The sequence below is a fragment of the Dermacentor albipictus genome, chromosome 6, assembly GCF_038994185.2.
Source record: "Dermacentor albipictus isolate Rhodes 1998 colony chromosome 6, USDA_Dalb.pri_finalv2, whole genome shotgun sequence".
Lineage (NCBI taxonomy): Eukaryota > Metazoa > Arthropoda > Arachnida > Ixodida > Ixodidae > Dermacentor > Dermacentor albipictus.
Window position 1 is genome coordinate 63,634,837 of NC_091826.1, and position 13,296 is coordinate 63,648,132.

At 43.7% G+C, this 13,296-nt stretch overlaps 1 protein-coding gene across 1 annotated transcript in view; it reads left to right on the forward strand.

Annotated features, from left to right (window-relative positions):
• The first annotated feature begins 9,939 nt into the window (after positions 1-9,939).
• BicD (protein bicaudal D) overlaps positions 9,940-13,296 on the forward strand; it is a 44,423-nt gene continuing 41,066 nt past the window's right edge. Inside the window, exon 1 of the mRNA XM_065444767.2 lies at positions 9,940-10,427. Coding sequence (XP_065300839.2) covers positions 10,197-10,427 — 231 coding nt within the window. The 5' untranslated portion in view covers positions 9,940-10,196. The remainder of the gene's footprint in view (positions 10,428-13,296) is intronic.

Here is a 13,296-nt window from a genome sequence, read left to right on the forward strand (position 1 = left end):
CTGGAAGACCGGTTATGAATAGGATGGTAGGAGCGTTTAGCAAAATAAAATTGTGTGTATATATATATATATGTATATAGCAAAATAAGTTGAAAGGAAACTAGTAATTGAAATATTGACGTTAACAATACGTCAACTGACACGCACAAATACGGGGGGAATAATAACTAAATGTTACAGTAACGAAATATAATGATTCATATGGAGAAAAAAAAACAAGAACGTTAAACTATTCTTGACTGACAGAGAAAACTGAAGGTGACATCGCAACCGTTCCCGTGGCTAAAACAGAGAGTGGTATAGCACCAAAGGAAAGGACTACCGAAATAGTCAAGTTCCGGAGAAGTCACCAACACTGGTTATATAGGCGGACACTTCTAACCCTTCCGGTGCCATGGCAGATAGCAAAAATAGTTTGCTTGTTGACATCCAAGCAGCAATTATAATAAAATGGGCCCTAATAAGCCAGACAAATTTTCATATTCACTTGAATGGCATCCCCATCGAGTCACTATGTGGAATCACCTGCAATACATGTATATATATATATATATATATATATATATATATATATATATATATATATATATATATATATATATATATATATATATATATATATATATATATATATATACGAGAAGAAAGGGGGATAACCAAGGGGCCCGATTTTTATTAGTCATATCATAAGAAGCCAACAAACACTGGCACCAAGGACAACATAGGGGAAATTAATTGTGCTTAGTAAATTAAATAACGAAACGATAAATTAATGGAAATTACAGTGGATGAAAAAACAACTTGCCGCAGGTGGGAACCGAACCCACAACCTTCGCATTGCGAAGGTTGTTTGCGAAGGTTGTGGCTAACACTCCCAGGGTTCTACTAGGACACATAAATACCCAAGACCCCGCAGGGGCGTCTGAGTAAGCAGGCGTTTGGTGTGTTGCGACACCACGTACCCGAGCACACGAGGGTTGGACCCTCCCGCGTGTAGCCGTGCGCGGCTTAGCCGTGTCTGGGGAAAAGGGGATCCTGGAGGTTGAGCTGATGCTGGGTGTTTGGACCTTTAAGGCCCCCCGGCGGAGGCAACACACCTCTTCGGCCTCGGCTTCACATAGACGGCACCTCCAGGCTGACCCACCTGGAGGAAATCGGCAGTCACCTTTTCCTGTCCTCCTCTTCAATCTTCGTCTTTCTCTCTCACTTTCAATCTTTCCTGTCTTCTCTTCGCTTCTTCTTACTTCCAGACTTCCAGGTGGCGAGGGTTAACCTGGTGTAGTTATCCAACCTTGGGTATCGTATATTAGGTTATAGCGGCGATGCATGGCTGGCGTCTTCAGGCTTCCAATCCTGTAGCGTCCCCTTGTTGGGCTCGGTGGTGGGTGGCCACCATCGCCGCCGAATTTTCCAATTTTTTATGGCAGAAGCTTTTCCCCCATTACCTGATCGCTCCCTGAAGAGGGGGCGCACCGATGAACAATTCAACTTCTTTATGCAACCGAAAGTGTCCTTCCCTCAATACCACGTTGTCCACAGTCAGCACGAAAAGAAGACAGTCCGAATGATATCACCATTTCTTGTAGCAAAATCCATCACTGAAGCAATAGGCCCAGGTTATAAAGTAACGAAGATGGGAAGTGGCGATCTTCTACTCGAAGTTCGCGACAAGCCACAGTACGACAAACTTTCAAAACTTGTAGCATTTGGGGACATTCCCGTTTCTGTAGGCCCACACAGGTCGATGAACACAGTGCGCGGTGTCATCTCAGAAGATGACCTTCTCGAACTCACCGAAAGCGAATTATTAGAAGGATGGCAAGAGCAGAACGTCGTCAAGGTACAAAGGATAAAAATACGGCGAGATGACAAAGAAATACCAACCAGGCATATAATCATCACTTTTGGAACTAGCAACTTACCAGATGCAATTGAAACAGGATACTGCAAACTGCGGGTAAGACCGTACATTCCTAACCCACGCCGATGCTTTAAGTGTCAGCGGTTCGGGCACGGTTCGCAAAGTTGCCGAGGGCGCACTACTTGTGCAAAATGTGCATCAAAGGAGCACTCGTCCGAAACTTGCACTTCCGCCGCACGTTGCGCTAACTGTGAAGGGGATCACCCCGCATACTCTCGTTCTTGTCCATCATGGAAAAAAGAAAAACAAATCATCGAAATCAAAGTAAAAATGAACCTTTCCTTCCAAGAGGCGCGCAAACGCTTCTCCATCAATCACTCTAGTCCATCCTACACCGATGTGGCGCGCCGGGGGGCAGCGCTACATCCTTCGGCGGCCGCCCAAGTCACACGGAGTGTGACGGCGGTCATGCCATCAGCCCCCCCGGCTGGAACAGCCAGCGCTGTACCGGCCCCCACAAAGGAGGACCAGCAGACCCTCGGGCCTGTTGGACCCAAGGCCACTGCAGGTGCAGATAGGCCCACCACCACCGCGAACGTGCCCGCTGCGCAGGCACTTTCCACCGCCTCAGACGAGATGATGGATACAAATAGCAATCCGGCGTCTCAGACGCCGAAGGAACGGCGCAGCTCCCTTGAGCGCGCCCGGAAGATAGAGAGATCTCGTTTCACGGGGCCTGGAAAGGTCTCGTGAGATAATCTAATCCATATTTCTTAGACACACAGCGCAAAACACATACATTATGGATACACAAATAATACAATGGAACGTCAGGGGTTTACTCCACAACCTAGACGACATTAAGGAACTTTTACATAAGTACAGTCCAAAGGTGCTGTGTGTCCAAGAAACACATCTTAATCCTTCACGCACGAACTTTCTCCGGCAGTATACCGTTTATCGAAAAGACCGCAACGACTCCCTCACCTCGTCTGGCGGCGTGGCAATAATAGTAGATAAGGGTGTCGCTTGCCGGCAACTACAGCTTAAAACAACTCTAGAGGCAGTTGCAGTCCGTGCGGTACTGTTTAATAAACTGATCACAATTACCTCTGTATACATCCCCCCGAACTACCAACTTTCAAAAACAGAATTTCACACCTTTATTTATGAACTGCCCGAACCATACATTGTCGTTGGAGATTTTAATGCACACAACACCCTCTGGGGAAGCCGTCGCTGTGATGCCAGAGGACGCTTAGTTGAAAACTTCCTCCTGACTACAGATGCTTGCTTGCTTAATGGGAAAGAACCTACATTTTACAGTATCGCAAACAAAAGATTCTCATCTATCGATTTAAGCATCGCATCGAGTTTACTCTTGCCACATCTGGAGTGGAACGTAATTAAGAACCCCTACGGGAGTGATCATTTCCCCATTGTCATAAAACTAACAAAAGGTGATGAGTGCTCTCCAAATGTCTCCCGGTGGAAAGTCGATTGTGCCGACTGGACACGATACAGGGAGCTGACACATTTGACTTGGAACGATATCGGTAATCTTTCTATCGAAGATGCAGTGGCATATTTCACGGCGTTCATAGTTGATGCGGCGTCAATATGTATCCCCGCAACAAATGGATCGCCCAGTAAGCGACGTGTTCTATGGTGGAACGACGACTGCAAAAAAGCGCGTAGAAACCAAAATAAAGCTTGGAACAACCTTCGAGACCCTCCAACTACAGAGAACTTGATAATTTTCAAGAAAATAAAGTCTGAGGGTAGAAGAACGCGGCGCCGTGCCAAAAGGGAAAGCTGGCAGAGATATATTTCTAGCATCAACTCTTATACTGACGAACGGAAAGCCTGGAACAGAGTGAATAAAATCAAAGGTCGGCAAACTCATCCTCTACCGTTAGTAAACACGCAAGGAAATACTCTTCAGGACCAAGCGGACTCTCTAGGGGCACATTTTGAAAACATTTCTAGCCCATTACATTACTCCGATGCATTCCTTAGACACCAGAAACAAGCTGAGAGACTGCCTCTGGACCTAAAAGGAAAGAGCAATGAATCCTACAACCGTCCTTTCAATATGGCTGAATTTCAGGCTGCACTACATAGTTGCAATAAATCAGCTCCTGGAAGCGATCGAATAATTTACGAGATGATTCAACATCTGCATCCCGAAGCACACAAAACACTCCTCTCCCTTTTTAACGCCATATTCTCTGCTAGCTACATCCCGTCAGCCTGGAAGAAAGCAATCATAATCCCTATTCTGAAAGACGGCAAGGACCCGTCTTTGGCCAGCAGCTATAGGCCTATAGCCCTAACGAGCTGCCTATGTAAGTTTTTCGAGAAAGTTATTAACCGTCGCTTGATACATTTTCTTGAAAGTAACAAGATATTAGATCCCTTGCAGTGTGGCTTCAGGGAACATAGATCCACAACAGATCAACTCGTCCATATTGAGACAAATATCCGGGATGCCTTTGTGCACAAACAATTTTTCTTATCGGTATTTTTAGACATGGAGAAAGCATATGATACTACTTGGCGTTTCGGAATTCTTCGTGATCTAGCTGGAATGGGCATCCGAGGCAACTTACTAAAGGTGATTCAAAGTTATCTGTGCAACCGCACATTTCATGTTCGGATTGGTAACGTCCTATCTCGTCTATTTACTCAGGAAACAGGTGTGCCACAAGGTGGAGTGCTGAGCTGTACTTTATTCCTTATAAAAATGAATTCGCTCCATACTATCATACCACGTACAATGTTTTACTCCGTATACGTGGATGATATCCAAATAGGTTACAAGTCATGTAATCTTAATATCTGCGAGCGACAAGTGCAGCTTGGCCTGAATAAGTTGTCTAAGTGGGCAGAAGAGAACGGTTTTAAACTAAACCCTGAAAAAAGTACATGCATTCTCTTCTCCAATAAGAGAGGCGTAATACCGGACACCGCTATTGACCTTAATGGAGAACGACTATCTGTGAGTCATGAACATAAATTTCTAGGCCTCATTTTAGACTCCAAACTAACTTTTATCCCACACCTAAAATACTTGAAACTGAAGTGCTTGAGGACAATGAATCTACTGAAACTCTTGTCCCACACATCTTGGGGAAGTGACAGAAGATGCCTCTTGAGCTTGTACAAAAGCCTAATACGGTCACGCCTTGATTACGGAGCCATTGTTTATAACTCTGCCACGCCTAGTGCTTTGAAAATGCTTGATTCCGTCCACCACTTGGGTATCCGCATCGCTACTGGTGCGTTCAGGACTAGCCCCGTGGAAAGCCTGTATGCTGAATCTAACGAATGGTCCCTACATCTTCAAAGAACATATTTAAGTCTCTCATACGCCCTCAAAGTGAAATCAGATTTCCATCATCCATGCCATTCAGTTATTTATGACCTGTCTACGGCTAGGCTTTTCCGTAACCGCCCAGGCACTAGACCTCCTCTGTCCCTCCGATTGGAAGCATTGTCCGAGGAAACGGGCGCGTCGATTGTAGAGAATGTTATAATGGCAACTACGGGCCTTCCATCAGCCTGGGAGTGGAAGACTATCGAATGCAGAAATATCAAAACGAGCACCTGAGGCACACATACGCTCACATTTTCTTGAGCTTCAGGAGAAGTATTCTTGTGCTGAATTTTACACGGATGCCTCTAAGTCCCCTTCTGGTGTTGCCTACGCAGCACTAGGACCAGCATTTTTATTATCCGGTACATTGAACCCACATACAAGTATTTATACAGCGGAAGCGTATGCAATACTCTCTGCAGTAAAGCACATCAAGCAAACGAATCTGACTAGGGCTATTGTGTTCACAGACTCATTGAGTGTAGTCCGAGCCTTAATGAATGTTCGTATACATAAAAACACTGTCTTTAATGAACTGTATACATTGTTATGCTCAGCTTATAGTACTAAACAAATGATCATCCTATGCTGGTTACCTGGCCACTGTGGTATAAAGGGCAACGAAGCTGCTGACGAGAAAGCTACTTCAGTAGCTTTTAGTGACACGGACATAAACCTACCCATCCCAGCCACAGATGTTAAAGCATACTTGCGTCACAAGCTGAAAGTACACTGGCAGCAACAGTGGAGTACCCAGATATCAAATAAATTGCACTTGATAAAACCCAAATTAGGATATTGGGTATCGGAGAGAACATCACGATATAACGAAGTGCTTCTTTGCCGATTAAGAATAGGACACATTTACGGCACTCACTCTTACCTCTTGACTGGGGGGCATCCCCCTACTTGTAGTAAGTGCGGCCAAAACCTCAGCGTGCTGCACGTCCTTATCCAATGCCCTGCAATAGAAGCACAGAGGAAAAAGTATTTCATTTCTGCATATCGAGAGAATATTCCTCTTCACCCGAAATTTTTTCTTAGCAATGAACCGCTTTTTAATCCGAAACTAGTTTTAGAGTTTTTAGCTGAATCAGATACGCTGGAAATCATTTGGCGAGGGAATTTTTAGCGCGCGTATGCCAGCCCTGGACTCAAAGGCTTCCTTGAAGCTAACGTGTCTATGTTATGTTGTATCGCATCATGCATTTAACGAAACCCCATTACCATAGCTCACAGCACCACTTGGTCAGTGTCATTATTTTAACAACTGTATATTTTACGCCATCCACGGCAACAGATTTTAGGCCTTTTTACAGCCATGTCACATATACCATGAGAAATGCATTGTATAATTCATTGTCTACACCATTCACCATGCACTGTTAACATTATCTTTGTCATGGCGCTCTTTGGCCAAACCTGGCCCTTGCGCCATAAAGCACCACACATCATCATAAATACCTAAGAAAGTGGATGGGAAAACAACGCCGCGGTAGCTCAATTGGTAGAGCATCGCACGCGAAATGCGAAGGTTGTGGGTTCGGTTCCCACTTGCGGCAAGTTGTTTTGTCATCCACTTTAATTTCCTATAATTTATCGTTTCATTATTTATTTACTAAGCACAATTAATTTCCCCTATGTTGTCCTTGGTGTCAGTGTTTGTTGGTTTCTTATGATATATGTATATATATTTCATGTCGTCTCTGTGGAAAGACGTGTGGGGGTATCTCATCAACTTTACTGAAGACGCATATAAACACCACCACAGTTTGAGGGAATTCGATCTTCATGACAACCTGATGATGGAACATCATCTTGAGCCACGGCTTCATAGCCTCCACAGAAAATCTGCATTTCATGTCCTACCGCTTTAACGGTGCTCACAGCGCATCAAACAGCTGTCTTGATTGCACAATTTGGCTGCCCGTCGCGATAGAATCATCATGAGGCATGTAACTCTTTATAATATTTCGGTGGCCTCCTCGTGTTCATTGCAGTTTATCTTGCTATGATCCGTTTATCAGAAACAAAAGATAAAGATTATATGTAAATAAAAGCAATATATATTGACAAATAATATTTCTGTCTAAATTATACAAAGGGTTAAATTTGCCCCGAATACCAGATATATATGGCATGTGTGTGCGTTTGTGTGCGTGAAAAATTAGCGTTACAGAGTAGTGCCAGTGGTTCAAGACAAACAGGTAACGTTTTATGGCAGATGGTTAATTAAATAATAAGGTTAAATGCTATTCATACCTGATCACGCCATACCAGAAACACCTATTGTTTGAGGACTAAAAATTAGAACTATCCCAACATTATTATTAACTATTTTGTTGTTTCTGAGGTTTTATTCAACCAGTATTGGGACCGACTGGCATACTGAGTCCCATCAAAACTAACTGACTTTTAGTTCCAATCGCAATACAAATTCGAATACATATATGCATAATTTTAATTTGTTTGCTACGGCAACTAACAATTCAGGCAATAAAGCTTCACCTGTAACAGACGTAATCAACAGTGGGCCTAATACATATTTATATTACTCTATCAGCAAATACCATAAAACCGTATAGGCTTCGATACGAATTGCCTTTACAGACAAATAAGTATTCAATGAAAGTTCCTATTTGATTAGCTGACAGGAAACTAATGAATAATTGTACTAGATTAACATAAAGTTATATCAGACTAATCAATATCTTATACATCAAATACAACAGTTATTAGACTAGTACAACATAAATAGAACTGTAGCTGGAGACCCCACCACACACTCAAAAAAAAAAAAAAGAATGAGACGCGATGTGATTTTCCATTAAGTATACTCTCTGTTAAAGCTACCGGTGCAGCATGGCCTCGCTCCCGGCAGTGGTTCAGAAAGAGAGAGCCACGAAATTCGAAAAAATAATATATATTAACTGAATTCCAATATTGATATATATTAATAATATTCGAATATTAATATATATTCGAAAATTATATATATATATATATATATATATATATATATATATATATATATATATATATATATATATAAAGTTATGGCTTCACATATCTTATATCGCAATGAACACATACTGAAATAATATAAACGTACTGTGAGTTGAAGGAATATCTTGCTTGGGGAAACCTTCTGGTATATCGGTTGACAGGAATAACACGAGCTCGTCGCGTCGATTTAGATTTTATTGCAATGATTTTGTATTTCGTCGGTAATATCCAGGTTCTTTTTCTCTGTCATATTGTTGAATTTCTCCGATTGAGCGAATCAGAGAGGATGTGACCCCTAAGTAGACGAAATATGCGTAATTTGATAGCGACGAACGCTGGCGACGATACTGTTTTTGGAGATACATTGATGTATCTAAGTCGAACAAAAATTAAAACCAACAGAATCGACCAGTGCAATTATGCATATTCTAATTCTTTGTACTTAGAACGTCTGTCCATAAGTCAGCGACAGTTTCAAATCTAAAAAGAAAAAGTATGTGCGTAAAGATAAAACTCCTTAAACTTCGTAAAGTAGTGCCACGCTTTGAAGAATGCCGCCTCCTCCTCGCGCGCTCTGGCGGAGGCCGACGCCGCGTCGCTATTGGCCTAATAGCATCACGTGGGCCCTCGCGCCGTGCCAATGCCTCCTTTACTAGATGCCAGCCGCGTTGTCCGTAAACTCGGTTCCTGGCCCTCTCCCTTTACTCTCCTCCGCGAAAAGGCAACGAGCGCCGCTTGTGGCGGACGTCTGCGTCACGTGCTGCGGCCTCGGAGATTACCATGGCGTCTGTTGCCATCTCGGAGGTCCGCATCCGCCGGAAGTTGAAAAGGCAACGAGCGCCGCCTCACAAAATTTATGCTGAACTAGCTTCAACTAAGCGTGGCCTTTGCGATCAGTTCCGGCGGCGCGCCATTGCTGTGAATCGCGGAGGCCACGAACTAAGGGAACCGCCGCCGCAATGGGAAAGCGAGCAACGCGGCTGGCATCTAGTAAAGGAGGCATTGGCCGTGCATCCGCGCCATTTTTGCTCGAGAAGAGTCTACGGAGTGGCGAGGAGCTCGTGTTGGCGCCGTTGGTACGCTCGAGCAGTGTAGGCGGCGCCGCGGTCGAGGAAGGAGCGTGAGAGAGAGGAGGGAGGAGGAGTGAAGGCGGAGGAGGAGAGTGTCACTACGAAGGATAAGGGGTTTTACGTAAAGAAAGCTCGGCTCATAACGGGTATTCGCTTATTAATGACTGTACCTGAATCGAGAACTTACTGAGTACGCATCAATAATTTTCGATAACTTGCACCTTGCTTATGACATTGTTGGGTTTAAAATTCGCGGTGAAAACTCGCCAACGATAACTCCAGTTCCGTTCGTCTTGTGCACCTGTACTTATGCAACGACTCTTTCATGCAAAATAACCAGTGCAGAATCTTTATTATAGCTCTTACTTGAGTGAATTTGTAACATGTTATCGAGCTGCTAGCACACGCCAGGCGTACCACGCGCTTTCTCATTTGAAGTAGCACATTTGAGCAAGATGCTAATTTCAAGGAAAGAGAAGTCTAGCTCATCACCACCAGGCGTTTCTCCATCGGACCAAAACACACCACATAATAATACGCGACAAAACACGTAGTTCGTGAAGACATCGTAATCATATATAATTTCGTAGCTTAAGTGCTTAAGCTATGATTGTTAAGCATTTTATAAACACCTAAATGCGTTGAAGTGGGCTATTGTATAAGTTTTATGATCACTAATTGTTGATTATTGCCGGCGTGTGTGAGAAGCTGGCGGAAGGATACAGTGCCAGTTGCAAGTTGGCGGGGCACTTCTTTTTTTCTGTGGCAAGATGGAGCCGTGCCAGTTTATTGCAGCGTTGATGTGAGTTCCCCATGGGTGTGATTTCGCCCGTCAGGGGTTTCGATCAACGTTTCACGCGCTCTCGGAAACTTTGACATCATGGAAACTAGCGCTGGAGTCAAGGACAGCGAAATCCGAGCCGAAAATGAAGCTCTCAAGCTCGAACTGGAGCGGCTCCACCGCGAGCTCGCTCAGACCAGCCACGAAAAGATCCAGTCAGCCCAGTACGGTCTCGTGCTGTTGGACGAGAAGCAGGCCCTGCAGCAAAGATGCGACGAGTTCGAAGCCATGTACGACACCACGAAGCACGAGATGGAAATACTTAAAGAGGTAAGTGCTCGAAGTCGTGACGCATGGGTTTCCTTTGACGTGAGTAGTAGGCGTGGTAACCGGTTTTGCACGAATTCGCGACGCGATCGCAAAATTTTCCTTCGTTCCGCTTAACATTCAACATAGCTTCGCAGCGGGCTTTCATTCATGCGAAGTTACACGTGGATGCGTCCCATTTGAACTCATGGGTGATGCTTGTAAAAATCGCGGTATTAGGGTTAGGCGGTGCTACCGGCTCCTTAATTTCCTTCCTCTTGTAATATTTAGCGCATGTGCGTTGGCGATTCCTCGTGAAGGTCACGCCGTCGATTCGATATTCGCGCAAGAATGCTTGGTGTTCTTTCTGTATGCGGGGGTGGTGTTGTGCCGATTACAGCGCCAGCCTTTGCACGCTATTTCCGCCACGAAGAGCAGACACGGAAAAAAAGTAGTGGAAACAGAAACTGACGTTTGGCACTTCAGGGACGCATCTCGCTGTTTGCAGCGAGCGGAGCTTCCTGGTGCTCTGTTCATTTGGTGTTTCTGTATAAGAGGCCGTAATTAAGAACGCGCCCGACCAACAGAGAGAGACCGTTTAACGCATCTAGGTCGCGTGGAAGCGTAGCGCGGAGCTCATGACGTTGTGACACCGAAACCGTAATGTTCCGGGCACTCGCGCGGCGTTTCCCGCGGTGCACGATCTGTGCTGGCCAATAAAAAATAGAAAAAGAATGTGAAAAATGTGGCTGCACGTTTGGATATTGCCTCTAGTTCTTGCGCGTTTTATGGTTATTAATGGTTTCTTGCCCCGTCATCGCCTTATAAGAATATTTTGTTTAATTCCTCATTTAATGGTCTAGGAGGATTTAAGAGGAGACTGAATAGTTGAAACAAGAATGGTTAGCAGCAAACAGGGTAGATCAAACACATGCATTCGTGTATGCTTCTGCATGCAGTATTCACGACAGACAAAGTAGACGCTATTTGATGATGCTTCTTTCAGTAATTTAATCCCAAGTGTTCACGTTGACTACACCCACTGTGTCATGACAGCCACCCTGGTGCAATGCACCGTACAGTTCACATTAAATGAATTCCTGTGCAAAAAATACAGGGATGACGGAGAAGCACACACGCACCATGGTTATTCGCAACTACACTACAACACTTCTGAACTGTCATGGCTAGGAGTGTAGCGAGACATCTAAGCTTTGTTTTGTCTTGCAGCTAGATGACCTGGTAACTGTATTATTATTTATTTATTCATTCATTTTTTTTGTCAATACAAGGCATTGCCTGCGCATCAGGACAATAGAATGTTATTAACCTCCTGACTGTGTCCTGCTACTCAGATCTCATCAGTTGGGACATTTGGACTGGGGAGGTGAATGCGTGTGTGAATGTTGGTGAATGAATGGTTGCAAGAATTAGTGGGGCACAAGATGACACTACTTTCATTGCCATGAATGGACACCAAGTATATTAGGCCAGAGGCTCTAATCCCCATATTTAGAAATGCATTTTAACATGAAGCCCATGCTTGACTTGATCTAAATGACGTCTGACGTGGACGTTTTTAGGGTACTCATTGCACTTTCGTTTGTGCGTTCATGACAGGCATCATTTAAATCAAGTTAAGCGTGGGCTTCAAGTTAAGATGCATTTGTGAATATGAGGATCAGTCTACTCACGTGCACGCAAACCTTGTGGTATATTTGGTTGAGTGCTCAAAAGTGGACCGCTCTGTGGTGAAGTGCCAATTTACAGCAAATGCTGAAAGCTGGGCTAGTTGGTTGCTGGCATTAACAAACATGGTTACAGTCAAATGATGTCTAGAGCCCATCCTGTGCAGTCAATGTTTGTCTCCCTTAGCTCTGTAACCACATTTCAAAAGTGACAACAGTTATAAAGTATGTGTATGGTGTAAGCAGAGCAATTGTAGTTTCAAGTGCAGCTTGCTGTGTTATCTGAAACAAATTTGATAGATGTAACTACATAGTTATTGCAAATGAAGCCACATTTGGAGCTGCATATCCGAGTTTAGTGCAAGAAAGATTATGCAGCATCAACAAACTTGCACGAATCGTTGTAGCATGTGCATCTTTCTGCATTGGGATACCATGTGTTTATGAGCATCGAGGCACTAAACTTATCTTCTGAAAAAGTTGCAAATAAGGTTGCAAGATTGTTTTCCTTTTTTGTCTCCACCTGGAGTGAGAACCCAATTGCGTTTAACTCTCTGGAATTTCGTACTAGATTGAGTGATTTTAAAAGTACCAAAGTGGCACTGCTTCTGGGATACTTACATAAAGCAGTGCAAAATAGTGAAATATAAAAGCAAAGATGGGATGAGTACTCATTATTGTACTTCCTTCTGTGCCTGCGTGCTTCATTTCTCGCTGTTCCATTTATATGTGCTAGTGTACCAACTAGCCCAGTTTACAGGTATTTTGTCCATCTTGGAACGCTTCAAATGGTGCAGCCGTATTGCCTGACTGCAGTGTTCAGTGACCACCTTAAGTAATCGTTGGAGGGTTTGCTGTAAGTGAACTGCTGTTAACCCGTTATCACAACGTACAAAAGAAGGCATCTCTCATAAGAGCAACCTATTGCTTCCGTTATGGCAGTAACCGCTGACCGAAATAAGATGCTCTATTTGTTAATTGAAGGACTGAAAAAATAATAAGTGGCAATACATGATGTTTTAGCACTGATACGAACATAGTGGGCAGTGTAGCCACTGAAACCACTGAAAGTTAAGAGAATTTAACTGTTTTCTTTATATATAACTGAAATGTTAAAGTAAGTGAAGATGTAGGCTGTATTTGTATCTTTTGTATTTATTTGCAAAAATACTGCAGGCAGAGTGTAGGCCCTAGCAGGGGGAGCA